The 23,504-nt window shown below is 41.4% G+C and overlaps 3 protein-coding genes across 5 annotated transcripts; all 3 read left to right on the forward strand.

Moving 5' to 3' along the window:
• The first annotated feature begins 979 nt into the window (after nucleotides 1–979).
• notum1a (notum, palmitoleoyl-protein carboxylesterase a) lies at nucleotides 980–10,592 on the forward strand. 3 transcript variants are annotated; one of them, XM_049562198.1, is made up of 12 exons: nucleotides 980–1,049; nucleotides 2,149–2,552; nucleotides 5,372–5,424; nucleotides 5,531–5,626; nucleotides 5,963–6,023; nucleotides 6,107–6,165; nucleotides 6,259–6,361; nucleotides 6,462–6,653; nucleotides 6,767–6,864; nucleotides 6,982–7,129; nucleotides 7,217–7,264; nucleotides 7,383–10,592. In XM_049562198.1, exons 2-12 carry the CDS (start codon nucleotides 2,224–2,226, stop codon nucleotides 7,684–7,686), a joined length of 1,491 nt encoding a protein of 496 aa, XP_049418155.1. In that variant the 5' UTR covers nucleotides 980–1,049; nucleotides 2,149–2,223; the 3' UTR covers nucleotides 7,687–10,592. The 3 variants fall into 3 exon arrangements, with proteins under 3 accessions (XP_049418155.1, XP_049418154.1, XP_049418156.1); XM_049562199.1 differs by lacking the exon at nucleotides 980–1,049 and adding an exon at nucleotides 1,943–1,961; XM_049562197.1 differs by lacking the exon at nucleotides 980–1,049 and having other exon boundaries at nucleotides 1,934–2,552.
• Nucleotides 10,593–14,101: 3,509 nt separating this feature from the next.
• On the forward strand, nucleotides 14,102–16,063 carry LOC125879997 (myeloid-associated differentiation marker-like protein 2). The gene has a single exon (XM_049562200.1). The coding sequence runs from the start codon at nucleotides 14,888–14,890 to the stop codon at nucleotides 15,797–15,799; it is 912 nt and encodes a 303-aa protein (XP_049418157.1). The 5' UTR covers nucleotides 14,102–14,887; the 3' UTR covers nucleotides 15,800–16,063.
• Nucleotides 16,064–19,102: 3,039 nt separating this feature from the next.
• Nucleotides 19,103–23,438, forward strand: pycr1a (pyrroline-5-carboxylate reductase 1a). Its single transcript, XM_049560845.1, has 8 exons — nucleotides 19,103–19,239; nucleotides 19,539–19,610; nucleotides 19,736–19,806; nucleotides 19,992–20,171; nucleotides 21,054–21,275; nucleotides 21,404–21,496; nucleotides 21,782–21,945; nucleotides 22,258–23,438. Exons 2-8 carry the CDS (start codon nucleotides 19,544–19,546, stop codon nucleotides 22,424–22,426), a joined length of 966 nt encoding a protein of 321 aa, XP_049416802.1. The 5' UTR covers nucleotides 19,103–19,239; nucleotides 19,539–19,543; the 3' UTR covers nucleotides 22,427–23,438.
• Nucleotides 23,439–23,504: the final 66 nt, after the last annotated feature.

Below are 23,504 nucleotides of genomic sequence, written 5' to 3' on the forward strand. Positions count from 1 at the left end.
CTAAAATCTCCAAATCCATCTTTTGAAATATTTTTACAGACAAAGAGTAAGAGTCCTGACACACCAAACTGACGGATGGCTGTTCAATGTTGGGCCATTGCTGAGCATCTGTCGTCATAGTTTTTGCTGTCTGTCCCACACCATTGGCCCTTGGTGGCCCTTGTTGGCTTTTCTTTCGTTTTTTTTTTAAAATCGATTCAGCATGGTAAACCTGTGTTGGAGATGGCGGAGTCTGTCGGTGGGTGCAGTTGCTCTGACTGGCAGTTCAGCTCTGTGTATGAAAAGAGAAACGAGTTGCGAAAGAGCGAAACAAGCTTGTTATATTGGGCAAGATTATTTTTTCTAGCCACTGAGTCACAGCAATATCATTTGTTCTTTCAACAATGGGTTGTGTTGTTAAAGTGCTAACTGGCTAACTAGCATCTTGAATAATTCTTGTCAGTCTTCCATTCCCCTTTTTTAATGACAAACACAGACTACTGCCACCTGCTGGTATGGAGGTGTTTCCTCTCACACAGGTCCAGGACAAAATGCTGTGGTTGGCCATTGGCTGTGTTCTCTGCGGTGTGTTCAAGTGCAACTTTTTGGCATTGACACAGGCAACGTGAGGCAACACGACAGTTGGCCTTCATCGCTGCTAGTTCTTTGATGTCAGTTTAGTGAGTCTGGCCTTAAGGTGTCACACTGAACTTTGACCACAATGACGGTGTCATTTTCACAACAACTACATCTGATGATCTGAAGAAAGACTCTCTGTGTCTCAATTTACGACCCCTAAGCTCTCTCCAATCTTACTGCCAAAGCTGAAATACACTGTCAATACGCTACCTGAGTCTGTGTTTTGATCAGCCACAGTTGTATGGACATGACAACAAGTTGAGAGTAACTCCCTTAAGCTGCTCTAGAGTAAGAACTTTGTTGGTTTTATATATGTACAGGTAGACTGTCTGTGCCCAGTGCCTTAAAACTAAACTGAATTGCAACTGTTTCACATGGGAGGAAGGAGCTCAATCACAGACAAAAGCCACCATGAAGTGTCACCTTGATGAGTAATCACTGTTATTCTTATGCAATCGCTGCGGGCTACACTTTAACTTAAATGTGTCCTTAAAATGAGAGGTTGTTCGAGGGAGGCCTACCTCAACCGTAACGAGGCATTCCTGTGTTAAAAAGCTGGCTTCCCATCAGGATGCTCTGCTCGACTTAAAATATACAGTAGACCAGGAAAGTTTGGAAGAGACTGAAGTGGGAGGGAGGAGGCGAGGCGAAGAGGGGGAGAAAGAGTGATGGTTGCTTTGATCTTTGGAGGCCCCGTCTGGATTAAAAAAAAACAAAAAAAAAACAAGTGTCCAAGTCCCTTTTTCTAAACCTTAAGAAAACAAGAGCAACTCAACTACTCAGAACTGAAAGTGCTTCTTAAAGTAAGTTTTTTTGTGGGGTGGAGGTTTCTGAATAATGCCATGATTAATTTGCCTTAAAAAATAAGTGGAATTATATAAATGAAAAATAATTTATTTCCCTTGTTTAAGCAGGTAAAATCTGGTGAGATTGATTTTTATTTTCCTGGCCAAATATTGCTGGAACTCTTTGCACCAGTTTTGATTGTGTTCTGTTTTTTTCCCCACTTGATTTTCAGGCAAGTGTGTAACAAGATGCGTATTCTCACTTCATAAATTTGTGGTGGAATGGGAAATGGGCATTTCAAGGCCAATAAAAGCCACCACATCAAATAAAACATCGCGGATCAAAAGAACCAACGCATGGACATTTTTTCCCTCTATAAATTAAAAAGGGGGGTAGGCTAGTCTGCCACGCTTGATCATGCCCTGAGTCCTGCCCCGCTCCTGCGATTGGCTGGACGGACACACAAGGGGGGAAAGTTTGAATAAAATACAAGAGCATGGCACGAGTGTTGTCGTTCAAGCTTGTGCGCTTGGTTCAGCAGCGTTTGAGTTGTGAAGGTACATGGGCAAACACTTGTAGGCGCACTCCGAAAGTTTAAAATATATCCAGAGAACTCGGCGTATGATTGTGATTGATCTAAAGGGACTTTTAATTTAGTTAACCTTAAATGTAAGCGTTTCTGGGAGCGGATGATAAGAGTTGTGGCGTCTTTTAAACCGTGCGTAATTGTCGTTTCTTCCTCAGCTCCATCAGTGAAAGTTTGCACTTCCCTGACGAGGCTTTGCATTTGGAGAACGGACAATCTAACACCGGAATAAGATGACAGCGATCAGAATGGTTTCATCAGTGCTGGTGCTGGTGCTGATGCAGTCCGGAGCTCTTTGCGCACGGAGGTTCCGGGGTGGCCGCAACCCACAACCACGCCGCTCACCACCTCCTCCCACATACCGGGCGGATCGGGGAGACACCACGGAGAGCTTCCCTCTGGATTTCACCGCCGTGGAGGAGAACATGGATAACTTCATGACACAAGTGAAGAACCTTGCGCAGTCCCTCTACCCGTGCTCAGCGCAGAAGCTCGACTACGACATGAAGCTGAACTTTTTGGAGAATACATCAGTCACCTGCAACGATGGGAGTCCCGCGGGGTATGTACCAAGTGACAATACACATGTAGAGTGTTATAAATCGTGATTGAATCACAAGCAGGTCAGGGCAGGGTCAGCTGTGCAGCCTGGAGCTATAGCAGGAATTGTTATTTTGCTTGAGCAGGGCGCACCCCGTCCTGCTGGTCATCCTGCTACCCGAAGTAACCCACATGTATCTGGCCTGGGGACAGCAAGGCTCCTCTCAGTGGAGCGTGCGCGCAAAAGACAACTTCTCCTTATTTTGGCTGGTTCCAAATTGGTTTTAGATCCCTAAAAATGCTGAACAAGAAACAGAAATATATACATGAATGAAAAAAAAAGAAAAAATGTGGGGATTTTCAAAAGAGAGCAATGTCCTAGGACAGAATGACGGGATGAGATAAACAGCTGCTTTGCGTCAGCGAAGCGTGAAATTTGCGGATAGCCACATGGCCTATGCTTCATTTCCTTTGCTTCAAATTAGAATGCAGGATTTGTTCTGCAGAAAGTTTAGATTTAAGTTTTCAGACCCCCGCCCATCTCTCTGTGCCTGTCTCTCTCTGATGATTGCGCCCAGTGCGCACACTGCTGAATTATGATTTTACAGCCCTTTGACAGTGTGTTTTCCTCACTATAAAACGTGTACACATTCCTGCACATTGCTTTTTATAACTTGCTACAGAAAAATCATTTTTCATAAACAATGCATCACTACATTTATTTGCATTGATATCTAATGTTGACACTGTTGTTAAGCGGAAATCCATTTGGCAGTAAGAAAGCCTGCATGATTTCTCTACTAAAGCGGGATAAGCCATGGCACTAAAAGCATATTAATATCAGACAGATCCACTGCCTCTTATATTTTATAATACACAATACTCAGTCATATAGAGTCTCTTTTATGTTCCATTTGGTTGCAGGGAGTCAAACTGAGTACTGTAGGTTAAACTGACTTCTAGCAGGTGTGCATGGATCAAATAAAAAGCGCTTGTACAATATGTAATTTTTTCTTGAAATGGTAATTGTCTTTCAAAGCCAGTGGATCTGACTGTGTCTCAAACTGTCAACACGATATTTTGTATCACAAACTCAACCAAAGAACAACATTTAACTTGCATGACCCCATAATTTACTGGTAATATAGGAAAACTATTGAAAAGCAGAATTATATAAATGCTTTACTGTTGATGTTGCCTGGTCCTTAACAAGAGGCTTTGATGTTTGTGAATAAGAACTTATGTGGGACCAGTTCAGTGATGACCAGACATGTCTGAAATGGCTTTTTCTATACATGTCTCTTTATGGATTTACTATCCCGTCTAATTCCTGTAAAACCCCAAAGTGCCCGGTGGAGAGAGCTGTCTGTTAGTGCGGTAAAGCTCTTTAGAGACGCAGGGGACAGTTACTGGCAGATGGCCGTCTCATTTACTGCTGTGGCTGTTGTCAGTTGAGATGCTAATCCATAAGCTACAAACAGTATTTTCCAGAGAAGACGGTTACAGTCACAGTTAGATGCAATGAGTAAAATCATTCACTAGACGGGGAAGGTGGAACCGCGTGATTCATCTTCTGGAGTTGCACTTGTTAGAGTGAGTGGGTTGATGCAGCGCCTTTTTCCCCTCTTGGCTTGCTCAGCTTGCCAAGCCCGCCTTCACTTTGTTGTTTGGAAGTAGTAAGTAGAGTGCACCGTCCTCAGCCTACATCATTGACTGTGGCTCGCAATAATAGTACAAGACATTAGCTGAGCAAACAGCTCAGAGCCTCAGCCAAGTCTGTTTTCTTTAAAGTCACTGAAGTGTTTTTGGCAATCCCTTGAGTTTAGTCATTGGTAAAGTCGGGTGGATACTGATTGAATATTAAAAAAAAAAAAAAAAAAACTCTCAGCATCACAGAAGCACATTTGTAGCATCTTGATTTTGTGGCTAAAGCTACTTAACACACCAGAAAGTTCTTTGATTTTTCTCTGGCATCAGTATTAAATAAAAATCCTGTTGATGATGCGTCTGACATGAGTGCATCCAGCAGCATGGGTGAATCTTGATAGCATTGCCCTCTTCTGGGCTGACAACATACAGCACACATCTCTGGCTGAGCTTCTTTTTAAAGTTGTAGCCGAGCACGTACAGATAAATCCCTTTATCGTAACACGGGTGCATTTAAGGAGCATTATCTTGGACATACGTGGGATGAAAAAGGCAAACTGTGTGTTGCCAGCCAAATGTGGTATCTCGTATCATATCATTTCTATGGGCAAGAGCCTTGATTTTATCCATGTCATGTATGTTGTGAGCTGATGATGATGACCTCAGAGTGAGACGATGATGGTACATGACCTACTCTTGCTGCATTAAGCATGACGAACACCATCTACTGGCATCAGCATTACGAACAGGATAGGGGACAAGATGATGTTTATCTCCTGTTTAATCACTATATCAGTTTCCCAAGTGCAGACTGTACACACAACCTCATTGTTCTCTCCTGTACGCTCACTGAATTTATGTCAGCGTGATTTTATTTCTGCCGTTGTCTGTCACCTTTTAAGAGATAGAAATCAACAAAGTGACGAGACGTCCTTGTTTAGTTTAATGTGATGTCGTATGTGTTTATATTTCATGCCTGGATACCGTCACTGGTGGTAGAAACAGTGAGGGTATTATTTTTCAGTGTTATCTCGTCTTTCTGAAGAAAGTGCACCATATCACAATTGTGGAATGTGTGTTGTTTGGATACATTGTTATGCAGGCGGTGTTGAATAAACCATATTCCCATAGATTCAAGCATTACGGATGTGTCTGCTATGATGTGCTGATTTGATATTCTTCGGTCTCTTGCAGGTACTACCTGAAAGAATCTCGAGGCAGCAGAAGGTGGTTGATATTCTTAGAGGGTCAGTATTCATTTGAGTAATTTCATTATGTTTCTTCTTTCATAACTGTAGACAATTTATGTGATAAATTCTCCATGTTTTGTTTTCTGTGTGTATCTGTGTCCAGGCGGCTGGTACTGCTTCAACAAGGAGAACTGCGACAGCCGATACGAGACCATGAGGAGATTGATGAGCTCATCCAAGTGGCCCCAAACTAAAACAGGTCAGCTGGTCTGTATAGCTCACTACGCTCCCATAAGCACCACTGTTACTCCACCTGTGGCCCGTAGCACAGCCTGACCCCCTAACATGGTGAAAAAAGTAGCCAGATCCCACTGTAATGTCTCAGTAATTAAAAGGATCGGATGTATCTGTCACCCCGTCATAATGTAGCTGCGTTGCGCGGCTACCTGGCGCCCGCTTTTGTAGGAAAGGAGACGCCTCCCTCTCTCATTGCAGTGTAATAACTGTAATCCATGTGGTAATGATGATGAGGAAGAAGAGGATGTGTCTGGGAGTGCCAGGATGGCTAATGATACATGTCGATCTGTCTCTGCAGGCACGGGGATCCTGTCTCCGCTGCCTGAGGAGAACCCTCACTGGTGGAACGCCAACATGGTGTAAGTTGACTCATGTTTGTGTGTTTATTAGAGCTCAATTTTTAATCACGACTGCAAATTTAAATTTCGTGATGGCTGTGCAGGTTCGTCCCGTACTGCTCCAGCGATGTGTGGAGCGGAGCTACAGCCAAAACAGAGCAAAGTAAGACATCACTGAATTATTAAAACAGTCACGTGTGATCTTCTGTAAGAAATGTGTCATTCTACAGTGCTGCTCTCTTTGTGTTATGTTTAGGTGGATATGCCTTTATGGGCTCGCTGATTATTCAGGAGGTTGTGAAGGACCTGCTGAACAAAGGTCTGGACAATGCAAAAGTTCTGCTATTAGCAGGAAGCAGGTAGACAATTTTGTTTGTGACTTCAAATTTAAGATATTCTGCATTTTATTAATATTCCCGTATATGTCTTAATGAGAATATTTTATATTTATGCATGCAGTGCGGGTGGTACTGGGGTCCTTCTGAACGTGGACAATGTGGCGGAGCTGCTGGAGGGACTTGGGCACACTGGGATACAAGTGCGAGGCCTATCCGATTCTGGCTGGTTCCTGGACAACAAGCAGTACCACTGCACGGACTGTGTGGACGCTGTCAGCTGTGCCCCCACGGAGACCATCAAGAGAGGCATCAAGTATGGGAGCCAGGGATTATGATCGTTAAATAGACGAGATGTTTTGTGAGATAGACTTATTTTAGCATGGTGGTGGCTAACCTAACATCTGTCCCTTTCACCTGCCCCATCAGGTACTGGGGAGGTGTGGTACCAGAGAGGTGCAAGAAGACCCATGAAGGAGAGGAGTGGAACTGTTTCTTTGGATATAGAGTCTTCCCATCGATAAAAAGTGAGTTTGGGGACTCACTCTGTACATGCTAATGTTAGTGGGCTTCATCAACATATCAGTGCAAGCCTAAAACGTCTGTGTGCCATATATTAATCTTCTTCCATTCTCCCTGTGTAGGCCCTGTGTTTGTCGTCCAGTGGCTGTTTGATGAGGCCCAGTTAACAGTGGACAACATCCAGCTAACAGGCCAGCCTGTGCAGGAAGGCCAGTGGCGCTACATCCAAAACCTGGGCATTGAGCTGAGGAACACACTCAAAGACGTCCCGTAAGGCCGTGTTTCTGCATTTTAGGAAGAGAAATGATTAAAGCGTGGTTTCAGATTTATTCATTTGGATTTTTTTTCTATTTCCAGGGCTATGTTTGCTCCAGCGTGTCTATCACATGAAGTTATCACCAGAAAGTGAGTATGCTTTAATTTCAACCCCATTTTCCAGTGTGTTAATATCAGGAGACGCTCAGCTTTGTGTGTCAGACTTTCTTCCTGTGAGCTGACAGCGCCCTCTTGTGTTGTATTCTAGTTACTGGATTGACGTGCAGGTTAAAGGCACCTCCTTGCCCCGAGCTCTGCACTGCTGGGACCGCAGCCTCAACGACAACAGGAACAACAAGGCCCCGCCCAAAGGCTGCCCCGTACATTTGATTGACAGCTGCCCGTGGCCACACTGCAACCCCACCTGTCCCACCATCCGAGACCAGTTCACGGGACAAGAGATGAACGTCATTCAGTTCCTCATGCACATGGGCTTTGACGTGCAGAAGATGGCCCAGCAGCAGGGCATGGACCCCAGCAAGCTACTGGGCATGCTCAGCAGCGGCAGCTAAAAAGGACACACGTACACACAGTATCAACAAGCTAAGCCCGAGCAGGGCTGGCTGGTCTCTCCGGCCAGTCTTCCATGCCTGATACCTCCAACTCCACCTTCACAACCCATTCTACCTAAAGTCGATTCCCCTTTGACCTCCTGTTTACTTTAGTCCGAGCCTCAGTCAAACACAGGGGCTTAGATTTCTCCCACAATCCCTTCCCTCGCAACTGGTGACAAGTACAAGGGGGCAACATGCCGCCACGACAAGGCACAACTCTCTGCTACTCTCCATTTAAATTATCTTTTGCTTTGTAAAAGAAAAAAAAATATCACGAATGTAATCCAGTTTTAAGGATGCTCATTGATGTTTTTTAATATTATTTTCATCCTTCCATATAGATTATATTCAGTCATTGTTAAGAAAACAAAGAAAACGCCACAATGACGTAAGAATGCTGTCTTTGTTAAGTAGTCACTATAGAGTATATAAGGGTATAATGTTTTACAGTTTCTCATCATACATAAATCTACATCAAGGCAGAAACAGGGACATACGTCATAGGGTGAGAAAGGCACTGGATCAGACAGGAAATTTTGTATTTATCTCAAAAACAATGGCAATAACGATAGCGAGACAACTGACACCAAAACACCTCTCATTAGCTTGTGGTATGAGACCAGGTTGGATTTAACATGCATCTTGGGTGATCTGATGACAAGTGGACAGTTTGTCTGTTCACACCTGGTATTAGAATGCGTCTCCACTTGCGTCTCAAGTGACCACTTGGGATTGGATCTGTCTTTCTTGCTCTTTACGCAAATGAACACATATATCGTTTCCATTTGCAAAGACAGAATGTTTTTAACCAGTTGGAGGACTATGTTGCTATAGGCACACTCACAGCTTATTTAAAATTAGTAAAATCATATTTCATTGTAGAGATGAGTGCAGTATATCGATTTGCTTCGCCCCTTCTCGCTTGAGACATGACACAAGTACATCCCACAGTCCCCCTACCTCTCAGAGACAACTGCTGCAGGAGTGTGAGCTCTGTGCCGAGGACAGCTGGTGAGAAATTTGGGAAAAATAAGGGTTTAACAACAGAGTTGATCTGTTTCCAATGTCACTTTAAATTGAATGGGAGTGTTTAACAGCTGTGTTAGCTTGTGCTAACCAGGCAGATGTTGAACTGACCACTCGTCAGAAGGACAGTGGCTCCAGAGGGGAGTCAGATAAGCAAGGATGAGAGTTGAGTAGGTGGTCCTAAATGTGGCTCAGGACACACTGGCGTACACTGCTGAAAGCATACAGTATGTCCAGACCACCTCTGAATGTAGTCTGAGGATGCAGGTGGCGTATTCAAAATTGTACTCAGAGCTTTCCACATGAGATCTGATCTACCAAGACGCATGTTAATACCAGGTGTAAACAGGGCCTTAGTTAGGCCAATAAAAGTTGCCAAAAAGATATAGTGAAAATGACAAAAGACAAACAATGCTAAGAAAAAGGATATTATTGATTACTGATGATTGATTATCATGGGTTTAGAGAAAAGATTATAGTAACCTAAATGGCGTATTTTCAGATTAGATAGCTGTAAAGAGGCCACGATGCCTGGTTTGGTCATTTCCTGTGCTAAACAGGTAGACATTGAACTGACCACTCGTCAGAAGGACAGTGGCTCCAGGGCAGCAGCAACAGACAGGTAATATCTGGAGGGGAGTCAGATAAGCCAGGACGAGAGCTGAGTAGGCAGTCCGTAATGTGGCCCAGGACACATTAGTGTATACTGCTAAAGCACATGGCCATATGCAGACCAGACCCCCTCCGAATGTAGTCTAAGGATGCGATGGGAGCATTCAAAACTGTTTTTAGAGCTGTCCACTTGTGATCCAATCTACAAAGACGCATATTAATACCAGGTGTAAACAGAGCCTTAGTTAGGCGACTGGAAATAAAGCCACAAATAGACAATATTCCTTGCTAATAAAAGTAGCCAAAAAAATAGTGAAAATGACAAAAGACAGACAACGCTCAGAAAACAGATATTGTAGTGATTATCACGGGTTAAGAGAAAAGATTACAGTAACCCATACCTGACAGTGTTGACATCTAAATGGCGTATTTTCAGTTTAGATAACTGTAAAGATGCCACGATGCCTGGTTTAGTCGTTTCCTCAAGCTGATTGTGGTGCTAAAGCAGACCGAAAAAATACTTTAATGGTCTTTGAGTAGCTATACACACACCACAGTGCCATTACATCTAGTCTATACCTCTTTGTCATGGGCCGCATCGTCACAAGAGGACTGTTTGAACCCGAAACATCGGGCACACACTCATGCTAGGTCAGTAGTTCAGCAATCCTCGGATCAATGCAATGAACATTTAAAGGGAGACAAATATCGTGTATTGTATATTTTTTTGAGTATTTGTATAGGTTCTTTCAAGTGTTCACTATTGTAACTCCCTTCTTATATTTCATAATAGAGATCACTTTTTAATATAATGACAATGTTGTATGTAATGATGTCTTTATAAATGATGTTTTTAAAGGACCTCTATTTCACATCACACCAGAGAAGGAAAAGGTATTACTAATTGTAATTTTATTCTGTAACATATTTTTTAACAGAAAAAAAAACTCAAGCTACATTGGTAATTTACATATTTATTTTGTTATGTAAATCATATTTATAAGTGCTATTTTCACAGAGAAGTGATTCTTTGTAAATTGTAAATACATTGCTGTTTTTTCTCTTTGTGTTGATTGCATGTCTTTGTATCAGACCTGAAAGAAAAGACACATTACATATACTACAAGGTGAATATTGCTGCGCAGTCTTGTTGTTATTATTGTTATTAGTAGAAGTATCAGAAAAGGTATCAGTGGTATTTGCACAATTCTCATTCCCATTTTACATTCACGGCACAAAAACCTTTCGCAGGAGGAAAGGTCAACAGCTCCCTCGGGCTCCCAACAGTTTGTCACCATTTTGACATATCTGATAATAGATATGAGGCTCAGTGTACACACACTGAAATTCAAAGGGTTTTCAAGCCCTTATTTTTGAAGAGCCTTCGTGAAATCTCAAGAAATGTGGTCAATTTACAAAAACAGGAAAATATTTCAGAGTAGGTGAAGTGAAAGTGAGAAATGTGGCGTATTTATTTTATTGAAAATGGCACATAAGTAATAAAAAATGACCTGATGAGCTGATAAACTCAGACTTAAAATAACCAGGCTACACTACATCTTCTAACATAAAAGGTCTTATACTGGCTACGCCTAGTCTGTTTTGACATTGCTTTCAAATTTGACATTCAATCGCCTATTCACACATACACTCACATGTCGAAGGCACCGGCCTAACCCTCATGAGCAATTGGGGTTCAGTTTCCTGCTCAAGGACATTTCGACATGTGGTCAGGAGGAGCCAGAGATCAAGCTATTAACCCCTTCGATGAGAGCACCACCTGTGCTGTCTGCTGAGCTACAGCCATCCTCCCACACTCACAACTACGTCTGATTTTGTTTGCAGATCTACGTCTGCCACATTCATAGTTAGGGTGACTTTAATGTGCCAAACATGATGCTGTAAAGTGAATTTGCGAGGGAAAAAAGGGGGGACTGGAGCAGCTCACTGACTGACTTGCGGTCTTAGCCTTAGTCCATAGCCAATGTCCAAGTGCTTAACTTCTATAGTCACGTCAGAAACAAAAGAACACAGATTTATCTTAAAGTAACAAAGAAGGAAGTGTAATAAATCAAATCATGACAATTCAGTTCTTGATTTAGGCCTCCTCTGCAGAGCAGTGAGTTAATAATGTCACCACTGCTAGGCGAGGGTGAAATTATTTTTTATTCCCCAGGACTTTAATGACAGATGGGCTGTTTTGGGTGATTACTCTCACCTTTTAGAGGTAGGGCTGGGAATCATTTAAAAACATTATGATACCAGTACCAACAGTACTGTTCAATATCAAGAGAGTACTCCATTTGATACCATTTTTTTTTTGTTTAATACTTAATACATGACACCAACCTGGGCTGAAGCCGCTGCGGTAGTGGACCAATCAAATGCCACATTAAAGGGGAACTTCACCCGGTTTGAAAATTCATACATTTTATCTCTATGGTCAAAAACAGTTCAGAAATATTAGTAAAAATGAACAACTCTCTCCTGAATCCAAACATTAGAGTGCTAAATCTTACATTGCGATGTCACAGGGTATAAAGTCTGGAGCTGTTCCACAGACAATTAGTATGTTTACATGGACAGTTTAATTCCACTTTCATTCGGAATGAAAGGCCATTCCGATTAAAAGTGGTCATGTAAACGGTCATTCCGATTGAAAATTAAATCCGATTAAAGGGGGTGGTTTATTCCGTTTGTCATTCCGAATGAAAGAATTTTGTGTGCATGTATACACTCATTCCTCTTTAAGTTAATTCCGGTCTTTCTACGCATGCTCGTTTCCTTGCCCTTCTGGCGCGATGACGTATATAGCGCGCATAGCAATGGGCTGAGATAGAGCAGTCGGACTTGTTGCACTCACCGGTTTCCATACGCCAAAGCACGGTCTTCTATCTCCCTTCTTTGACCTTCTACTTCCCTTCTCCTCAACAGACGAAGCATTAGCAGAACAAGGTTGTTGTCGTACTGCTGCTTCAAGAATATAAGCAAAACAAGCCAGAAAAAGACACTAATAACGGCGTCGTCAAGCATCTTGTTATCTGGAGCGAGGACTACAGTGTTTTCTTCCGGTAAGCGTAAACACGTAACATCCGCCCCGCCCCCTATCCGATCAGAAACCTTCCCTGCCCCGAACCTTGCGCAGACCCGAATAAAGGCGATTAAACTGATCTCCCGTGTAAACCCTCATTCGGAATGAATATTTCCCATATAAACTACCTGGAAAGACTTTAAATCTGAATGATTTCATTCAGATTTATTTCATTACGAATGAGAAGCCATCATGTAACCGCACCCAGTGTATGATGAAAGTATACTAAACATGACGCTTCGAGCACAGAGGGGAATGTTATAGCATGAGCACTTTTTCGGTTTCAGGACTGAGCTCACTAGAATAGAATAAAACTAATTTGGGTATAAAAAAAAACATAAATGTTGTGGGTTCATAAAATCAGGCTCCCATTCATTGTCTGTGGAGCAGCTCCAGACTTTATACTTGATTACATCACTTCTGTGGTTTCTGGCTTCGAGAGAGAGTAACTCATGTTCACAAATATTGACTGAACTTTCCTAGGCCATAGAAATAACATGTTGGAATTCTTAATTTAGGTGGCGTTCCCCTTTAAATAGACGGACATTTGCGGTGACTGGCAATGGACACAACCTTACAGAGAGTCTTTTTTTTCTAGATCTGGGTACAAATATGATTGAAGGTGTCACTTTACTGGAGAAGTTTTGATACTTTTTGTTACTTGGTTATTTGGGTCAATTTAGAGGCCCTATTTAGAAGTTAATTTCTGCTTAAGGGTTTGCGATAAATTGTAGTCTTGTTGCTTCCCTTATATAGAGTTAAGTCTATGAAGGTTTCATGGTTTTCTAGTGAAAGAAAGATAGTATTAGAATGTATATTTTAAAAATCGGTCAGCCCTCCAACCTCTTAATAAGATGACAATATCATCAGCGTATGTTTTCCATAAAGCGATGGAGTGGGTTACGCATGAATTTCTTTTCCCATAGGCCCTTAAAATGATAGGAAGAGGCAAAAGCACGGCCCACAGGGCGCGTATTGGTGGATTTTGCAGTTTGGGGCAGGCCACATAAAACAGGACACACAGGAAAGTCTTTTTTGTTATCCAATCCCATTAAAATGCAGAGTCCATATCCTCATCAGTTTCGTCATTTAAACCGTTACCTCCCCTCATTCAGTCTGAATCCCACCATACTCACCTCCGGCAAATCAGTGGAAAATAATTTTTCTGAAATATACCACACTTCACAGGCTGTAAAAAATGAATATGTTCACCTTGCACACTGTAACTCAAAAATCACAGCATACTAATATCACAGGTTAAAGTATTTTAAGCAACTACTAATTATTCCCACTTCCCTCTTACAAGCATCGCTCAAATCTGCCATCACTCGTGCATAATCATTTCTCTGGACCTGTATGTAATTTCTGCCTCTAATGGGAGTCTTAGCCTCCCTCCCTGTCATTACACGGCATATAAATGCCAGTTTCATACCAAGGGTGCTCTGACTCAGCCTCTCTGGGTGCTCCCTAGAAATACGACTCCCATCCTGACTGCCACATGCAGCCTCCCACCCCTCTGTGGAATATAGAACCCCTATTTTTAGAGCTGGCGAGGCCTGTAACCCTGGGCTCGGCGCAAACTTTCATTTAAACAACCGCCCCTTGCAATCTGCCGAGTGCACACTGGAGGGAGAGGGTGTGTGTGTTTGTGTGAGCGAGAAAGAGTGGGAGACCAAATCCAAAAGGCAAAAGGAGGTAGAAACAGCTAGACAAAGAGAGCCAACAGTTTGAGTGATTCTGACGGGCTGTAAGGGCCTACAGTGGAGAGATTACAAGGACTGAGTCGCTGAGTAATGGAACTTGACTGACAGGACAACAAACTAGTCCACCTGCTCGGCACTTGGGGCTATTGTTGGAAGATTGATCTCTGGATACGGCTTACAGAGGACCTTACTTCACTTTGAACTTTCGATACACTGGACAACTTGGTGACTGAAGAGAGCACACGGGTGAAACCTAAGATTTCCGAGGACATACACTACGGCTTTGAGTAAGACCGGGATCAAATTCCTAATCTCTAGAACATTTTAAAACACTATGAAAGACTGAAACCAGTGTTTTGTGATTTACAGAAATTATGATCTGTATGCTTACTTCATAGACCTCTGCAGCCAAGTAGAGACATTACTTTAAAACAACAAAAATCAAAAAGATATCTCATTCAAGGTCCATCCTTTATGACTACAAGCTACTGTACAGACGTCTACATAACAGCGTATAAATGTGACTGGATCTAAGGCCCACTACGGTAATTACAAAGCAAGCTCAGGGAAGAATTACAGACATTTGTAATTAAGGACCATCTATAAAAGGCAACCAAAGGAAAGGGTGAGGTCTGTGACGAAAAAAAAGTGGGCCTCAAGGACACCAAGACAGACAGGACATCAAGAAACCAAGAAAAACAGCTGCTACTGGGAGACAACACACACCATGGATCCTCATGGCGGACACTACCTCAACAAAAAAGCTGTGCTGTCACCTTTAGGTGCAGCCCGAATTTGCCAGCTGCTACTCGGTTGCACCATAATTGCCCTTGTATCCCACAGTGCGGGCTACAGCGCAGACTATGGGACCTTTTGCATGTTTGTGTGGTGCTTCTGCTTCGCCGTCACACTGGTTGTGTTCACCTTGGACATCACACGCCTCCACACATGCATGCCCATTTCCTGGGATAACTTCACTGTGGCGTTTGCCATGCTGGCAACGCTCATGTACATCACCGCCTCCGTGGTCTACCCTGTTTACTTCCTCCAAACAGAGTGCCCTGATGAGAGCTGTGAAGTCCAAATCTACCGCATTGTTGTCACTGTCTGCTCCAGCGTCTGCTGCTTCCCCTACGGTGCTGAGGTGATTCTGACTCGAGCCAAGCCAGGAGCTGTGGTGGGTTACATGGCCACTGTGTCCGGTCTACTCAAGGTGGTCCAGGCTTTTGCGGCCTGCATCATTTTCGGGGCCCTGGCCCACGACAGCGAGTACAACCTCTACATCGCCACCCAGTACTGTGTAGTGGTGTACAGCCTGTGCTTCTCCGTCACCGTTATAGTGATCATACTGACAGTTTCTGGGAGGACCTCTGCCCTGCGGTTCCCCTTTGATCGGTTCGTGGTTGTCTACACCTTCTTCGCCCTGATCCTCTACCTCAGTACTGCACTGATCTGGCCCATATTCAGCTTTGACAGGAAGTACGGCACCACTACTCGTCCTGAGGACTGCCCACGTGGAGAATGTCCCTGGGATAGTAAGCTGGTGGTGGCGGTGTTCACCAACGTCAACGTGATCCTGTATTTTGTTGACCTTGTTTACTCCCAGAGGATTCGCTTTGTCTCCAGCTCTGCTGCCTGAGAAACTTTCCCCCCTCAAGACTGCTTAGCCTCAGAGACAAATAAAGAAAGTTTGAGGCCTCATCCATCATACTCTCCACAGTCAGGTCTCTGTGAAGGACTCATTTCCTTGGATCCATAGATTCATGGTGTCGTATTTATGTGTGACATTTTTTATTATCAGTATTCATCTAGAATTGAGCCTGTAGGCAGCAAAACTGACAGTATTACCCTATGCTATAAACTTAGAGGCCTTTTCCCAGTTCTGCGGTGACCTACCAGGGAGAGACTGCCGGGTGCGCCGATGAGCTGATCTCAGCAACTTTGTTCACAAAGGACCCTGGGAAGTATGTCCATCTCAGCACCCAACACATCCCTCTGCACCTGGTTCCTTTGGTGTTTGCACACAGGACAGACCTATGGGAGTGTGGGATAATGTTTAGAAAATCAGAGCAGTGTTATGTCAGTCAGATTACAGTGGCTGAACAATTTATTTATGTATTAATATATGTATTAAATGTATGTAAACATACATCTCATAGAGATGAATAGCTAATGTTAGGTTTACAGTTTGCACTGAACATAGCTTTTGGTTTCAGTTTAACCATTTTGTTGCATTTTTTCCACATTTTGTCCTCATATGTGCCAAAAGTTGAAGTTCATTAGGCTTTTCTGACATCCATTGAATGTTAAATATATCTGATACATTCATTTTTGAAGGCGAAATTTTGACAAAAGTATTAATTTTTCACTTCACTTGGGAAAGCACAATCATGTAGTGTAATAACTCCCCTTTTGCTATATTTCTGATATGTTCCATGTTCAATAAAATATCGAACAGGATGTTTTGTCTGTCTTTTTTAAAATATCTTTACCCTTTACTGCATGAACTAATGTGAGGTCTTAATTGATATGTGAACCTTTAACTTGCCACTTTCAGAAGATAGAAGACTGCTCTATCACATATTGAAATAAATCATTTGTTTATTGGCTAAGGATCAAATCAAAATTGAAATTGATCTACAGTTATGTTGATTGTTAAAGTACATTTGATTCATAGCCTGATTAAATCAAATAAACATTTCAATATTTGATAGTATCCTGTACCCTTTACTTTGTATGAAGTAATGTTAGGTCTTAATTGATATGTGAACTTTTACTCTCCACTTTCAGAAGACCGAAGACTCCTCTATTACACACTTTGACATCATAAATCTGGTTTGTTTATTGGCTAGGGTTCAAATCAAAATTGAAATTGGTACAGTTATGTTGATTGCTAAAGTGCATTTGATTCATGGCCTGATTAAATCAAATTAACATTTTAATATTTGATAGTGCACCGGAGTCATTTATAAATCTATTAAATTACATGTTATGTCGACAGTGTCAGAAAACAGTTTCCTGAAAAGCATGTTTGTTGGATTCCTGAGCTGCCAAACCAAATTGGTGAAATCTTTAGCCGCTAACTTATCAGTGTCAAGTGCATTGCTTTAAAACAATCTCTGCTTCATACCCACCCCGATGACCCTGATGAAGGCCACAAGCTGAAATATGTCTGTCTAATGATAAAGTTGTTCTATAGCTAATGCTACAAGTGTAATGGGAGTTTTACCTCTTAAGACTGTCTTCAATTCTCCATGCATCTTGAAAAAAGTTGAAGTTGTGCTGGATGTTGCTACTCTGCCTCCTAAAGTGTAGAGTAAGATGGGCAAAGATCTCCCTCCCCTAACCCCTCTCCTAACCAACAGATGGCACTAAATCTACTATCAACACATACATTTAATGGCTTTGCTCTGGTGAATTGTGACAATTAATTTGGATTCTTGCATTCTTAAGCAGGGGGAAACTGATTGCTTTTTTTTTTTTTTTTTTTTTTTTCTGGTCAATGGATAATTGTGATGCATGTTTCATGTTAAGATATACATAACAAGCTTTGATATAAATATCATGATGGGGGATCAGTTTGGAGGGTCATTCAATTGGTTTCTAATAAAAAAAATATTTTTTTCCTTTAAAAAAATGAAAAGTTAGACCTTCGGAGCAAGAAACCTGCAGGAGCATCCTGCCTCCAAATATTATGTAATTATATTTTCTAAGCTACTTGTAGTCAATAGGGTGTGGGAATCACCAGAGGATCCACAATAGGATATTATCATGATACAATATTATTGCGATTTAAATATCTTGCAATATGCTGATTGTTTGGATAAAATATATTGTGATATACTGAAATTTATTACCTTTTGTCAATTATGAATTATGTCCCCTAAGGAAAACTTTTTCTTTTCTTCAGTAAAATGTATCTAGTGGACCAAAAAAGCAATTAATCATATTATGTATTCTAGTAGGCTACCTGAAGTTTTATTTGTCTTTGTAATATTAATAATTTATATAATAAATATAAATTTTGTGTATATGTGCAAAGTTTGGGTGCATGTACTGTACGTGTGTATACATATAGTTTGACAAAGCAAAAGATATCTGTCATGGTTGGATAAGCATATAAAGATGAGATTATATATAGGTGTGTGTGTGTGTGTGTGTGTGTGTGTTTACATTTTTGTAATTATTCATATCATGCTATAAGCCAAATATTATTGGTGATTAATTTAATATATATCATCATAGGTTTAGGAGAATGAATTATTGTACAGCTTTCTAATGATGGGGAGCTACATAATTGACTATTATTAATACATGGAGAAGGGGTGGGAATAAATAAGTTTGTACTTCCTCCCACTCCTTTTGGACATCTAATCAAATCAGTATGTTGTTTACAGTTTTGAAGCTTCCTTTAGAAAATGTATGACTATTTTGTTTATTTGCTACTTACATGTTTGAAATAAACTGCCACTAACTAATTTTCATTTTTGTTCTAATTACAACACAATTAGGCCTAGCTACTCCACCAACAGTGTGTTGGTTTGTGCATCATCGTTCTGCATATGCTAAACTCATGTCCAAATATTTTTTAAATTTTACAGTAAATTAACTATGTTGTTATGGCATAAATGCACAACATAAACAAACAGGCTATGACATGTAGCTGCGCAGTTACTAGATAAATACCCAAAATGTATTACTTACTCCAGGCTGGTAATTGGGCTACAGATTGTCTTTCTGGGTTAGGCTAATTTGTGTGTCTCCCTTCCCAGTAAATAGCCTCCACCAACAACTTTTCTCCCCCAGAGCACAACCTGATGCAACTGGCTTTCCGGCTTTAAAGACCCCGCCCCAAAGTTATGCTAGCATTGCTGTGATTGGTCGAGCTTGTGACGTATTGACCAAACCTGTACGCTGATTGGCTCTGTCGCTCGTCAGTTAAGTGAATCTCCGCAGGTACAGTAGAGCGCTAGACAACCGCTCTGGCCACGTTGACATGTCGTAATTTCAGGTGTTTCGGTTAGGCGGTTGCTGTTTCGGTCGGTCAGTCGGTCAACTTAGGAGCTCTTCAGTTTATCCGTAAGTGTTTTCTGAACGAATGTGTTTACTGTACAACAACATGGCTGCCCCCACTGTGTGTTAACGAATGTCTTTCACTTTGCTTCATAAGGAAGTAAGAGTTTGTTTACTACTAACTAACTTAAAGGACAACATACCCAGAAATGTAAAGAGGCTACACGCTGCACATGAATTGTTAAACGTAGAAAATGATTAGTTTGTGTTGAAATGAAATGGATTAATCACTGTTTAAAGTTTTCAACTCTGTCCCCACACACACACACACACACACACACACACACACACACACACACACACAGGTAGGATGAGTGTGGGTTTCATAGGAGCAGGCCAGCTGGCCCACGCTCTGGTGAGAGGCTTCACAGCTGCAGGTGAGTTTTGAATCACACTTTCAAATGTTTTTTAGGACTATTATTCAAATCTGACTTGTGTTGTTGATGTATGTTGATTGCAATCAGACACTGAAATGACTTCTGGACATTTTGTCCCCTTCAAGGCGTGATTGCCACCCACAGAATCACAGCCAGTTCCCCAGACACAGATCTCCCCACAGTGCAGGGACTGCGGGTGGGTAGACAAATGGGGATCAATATTGCACTCCACTGGTGATTCTGTTAAATTCTGAATATGTTTGTGGGGTTTTCAAGGGATAAAGAAATACTTTTCTTGCATGTTATGAGTTTCTATTTATAGTATAAGCTTACCTCTGTCCACCAAAGTACTAAAAGATGTCTTTTGTGCCTCTTGTACAGAAACTGGGTGTCAATTTCACCACCAGCAACAAAGAGACAGTGAGCAAAAGTGATGTTCTCTTTTTGGCTGTGAAGCCCCACATCATCCCTTTTGTACTGGATGAGATTGGACCAGACATTGAAGATCGTCACCTTATTGTGTCCTGTGCTGCGGGTGTCACCATCAGCTCTATAGAGAAGGCAAGTCATAGTTATCTGTATTCCCATGTTACTAACTGAACACAGGTTGATAATAGCACACCTGGTCAATATGACAAAATCAAATACACATTTTTCACTTAATACTAAGTCATAATACATAATCTGGGAGTATTGGCGTTACTGCATGTACAGTGTTTAACCTAAATGAAAGTCAGTTTTGCTTTAAAGCTGCCTGTAAGGCCAGAAAAATGCATTATTCAAACTTTAATTTTGTGATTATCACATTTTTTAAAAAAGCGAAGTGTACCGTAAATCACTGGCTATGTTAGCCTTATGCACAATCTGTATTTGCATTGGTATCTGTGCGCGTATTTATCTTCAATTTACTGTTATGTACTGTAGTAATAGCTCTCTGTGGTAGCTCTAGTACTAGACTATCATTTCACTGCTGTGTGTTTTTTATTCTTTTGTTTAATTTTTCTGCATATATTCTCTGTTCCTTTGTGTATCTGTGTTTTTGTATGCATTGTGTAAAAAGCCACTGGGTGCCTCAATTTCCCTTGGGACTATTATCTATCTATCTATCTATCCCAGATGATATGTAATTTTGTATGACATGGTATTAATCATGTTTTTATCCAGATGTTGGCTAATGCTTGTGAAATACTGGCTTCACTGTTTATTTGAACTTGAGGTTCTCACTGTATTTCTGGGCTCACACATTGCAAAGCCTCGGGCACAACCGTCACATGTTGTAACATGACGTTGGTTAGCTGCCTGAACTTGAGACACCCCTGTCCATTTAATGCAGCCTAAGATATCTTATCTCAAAGCAAATGAAATGTCAACTATTCTAGACTAGTGGATAAACTTTGATCTGTGTTAGTAACTGTAAATAAACTACATTGCTATCCGTTACAGAAGCTGCAGCAGTATCGTCCTGATCCAAAGGTAATGCGTGCAATGACAAATACTCCAGTGGTGGTGCGGGAGGGGGCAACTGTGTACGCCACGGGCACCCATGCACAAGTGGAGGATGGAAAGCTTCTGGAGCAGCTGATGGCCAGTGTGGGATACTGCACTGAGGTGGAAGAGGACCTGATTGACGCTGTCACAGGCCTCAGCGGCAGTGGTCCTGCTTACGTGAGTCATTTATATCATGTCCAGCGTGTTTTAAAATGCTGCCTTACCTGTAGCAATTGTGATAAATCAGTCATGTGGTTGTTCTCCCTCGTTTCATTATGTTAACAATTATGATTGTGGCTTTGCAGGCGTTCACAGCTGTAGATGCTCTTGCTGACGGTGGAGTTAAAATGGGCCTGCCTAGGAGATTGGCTGTACGCCTTGGAGCCCAAGCTCTGCTGGTATTACCTGTTACATTTAAACAAATTTATGTTCTACAAGCCTTATTTGCCTTAGCTATGGCCATAACATTCTTCATTTGTTCTAATAAACATTTAAATTTGCATTGTCCCTGTAAAATCTATAGATCCAGATACAGTTGTGCCTGTTGTTGGCTGCAGTCTGTCTTGATTTTTTTCTACACACAGTCTGAATGTACAGCATCTTTTTAAAAAAATACAGGTTCAACGTGACATAATCAATACTGTGTTTGTCTAACGTGCATCTCCCTGTGTGTTTCTTTCAAGGGGGCTGCTCGAATGCTGCTAGATTCAGAGCAGCACCCTGGCCAGCTCAAGGACAATGTGTGTTCACCAGGGGGCGCCACTATCCACGCCCTGCACGTCATGGAGAGCGGTGGCTTCCGCAGCCTCCTCATCAATGCTGTAGAGGCCTCTTGCGTTAGGACCAGGTAGGTTGACAACAAAAGTGTCAGACAAACAAACTAACAAATCATATTTCCTGTCACAGGGTCACACAAGAAATGCTTTTAAGTTAATTGTTCTATTTAAATGGCCAAAGGGTGATATATTTCTTTACAAGTTTATATTTCAGACAGTAGATGGAGCTATATGCAAATAATGTTACAATGAGAGTTTGTCCTCTGGTTGTAAGTTACCTAGTGATAGGATTGATATTACACCCACATACTGTGCTGTGCTGAATATGTATGTTGCATACTATGTTGTAAATGCCTCTGTGTTCCCGCCCCTTCTCTAAAAAGGGAGCTTCAGTTTTTGGCCGACCAAGAGAAAATCTCCCCAGCTGCCATAAAGAAGACAACTCTGGATAAAGTGCTGCAGCAGCCAGGAGTGACTCCAGAGGCAGTCGGAGTCAGATCTCATGGGATCAGTTTGTTCAGTAAAAGTAACCAGAGGACCAAGAAGAAGTGATCTTGTTTTTTTGGTCAGGCTTTGAAACAGCACATTTTAATATACCGTGAAACTTCAATTAATAGCCTGCTTATTTATTATTGGCTTAAATCACTGAAATCAACAGGCCTATATATGGGACAGGCGTTAATTCCTTTCAGACAAAATGGTTGATCTGCAAAAATTGGGAAATACAATAAAATTGTTTATATAAACCAGTATGAATATTACTTGTTTAAAAATTAGGCTTCAGACAATATATCAATTATGAATCATTTTTTTGATCCAGCTCTGATAGACAGCACATCAGACAGAGAGAGTGACAGCACTCGAGGATTATGGCAACTGACACAACACCACTTTATCCTGTTAAAACAATACTCGTAACTTGGCTTAATTTTTTAAGAAAAACCCTTCAGATTCTTATGATCTGAGGACCCTTATGGACTTGAGGAATATGAATAACTTGCAGGGTAATCGAGGAATGGACACATAATTTGAGGTGGCCTTTATTTGTCCAGGCCAGTAAAAGGGACTGGGCATTTAATTGAAGTTTTATGGTATGTCACATCAGTGAGGAGGCAGGATATGCTGTGAATAAACCACTACTGGCAGGTGATTTTTGGAACATAAGATAACAAAGTGGATTTATTCCTAGATTTTAAAATAAGCTAAATGTTGGATGATGCTGTAAAAATGGCACGAGCCATATTTCTTCTTGTAATGAAATGCCTTTACTTTCTCAGGCTAGATAAGACTAGAGTAATAATGCCAATACCTGTGTTTGATACAGAGTTATAAATCTTATTGCAGTCAGTCTTTCTGATTGGGGAAGTTAGGTTGACTAAATAACAATGCAATTCAGTGGTATGCAGTGAGCTCTGTGGTACGTTTTTAAATGGTGTTACAGTTATGTTTGTAGTTGTATTTGTGTAATCTCAACATCATGTTAAAAATTGTACTTTAAAGTGTTCTCAAACAAAATGAGCTGAATGCAATATTTTCTGATGCAAGGAAACTGTGAGGATGTTATCAAAACCTTGTGTTATTATTAAAAAAAAAATAGTTTGAGTGTTGTTTATTCTGTGAATTGGCAGGT

The sequence above is a fragment of the Epinephelus fuscoguttatus genome, linkage group LG19, assembly GCF_011397635.1.
Source record: "Epinephelus fuscoguttatus linkage group LG19, E.fuscoguttatus.final_Chr_v1".
NCBI lineage: Eukaryota > Metazoa > Chordata > Actinopteri > Perciformes > Serranidae > Epinephelus > Epinephelus fuscoguttatus.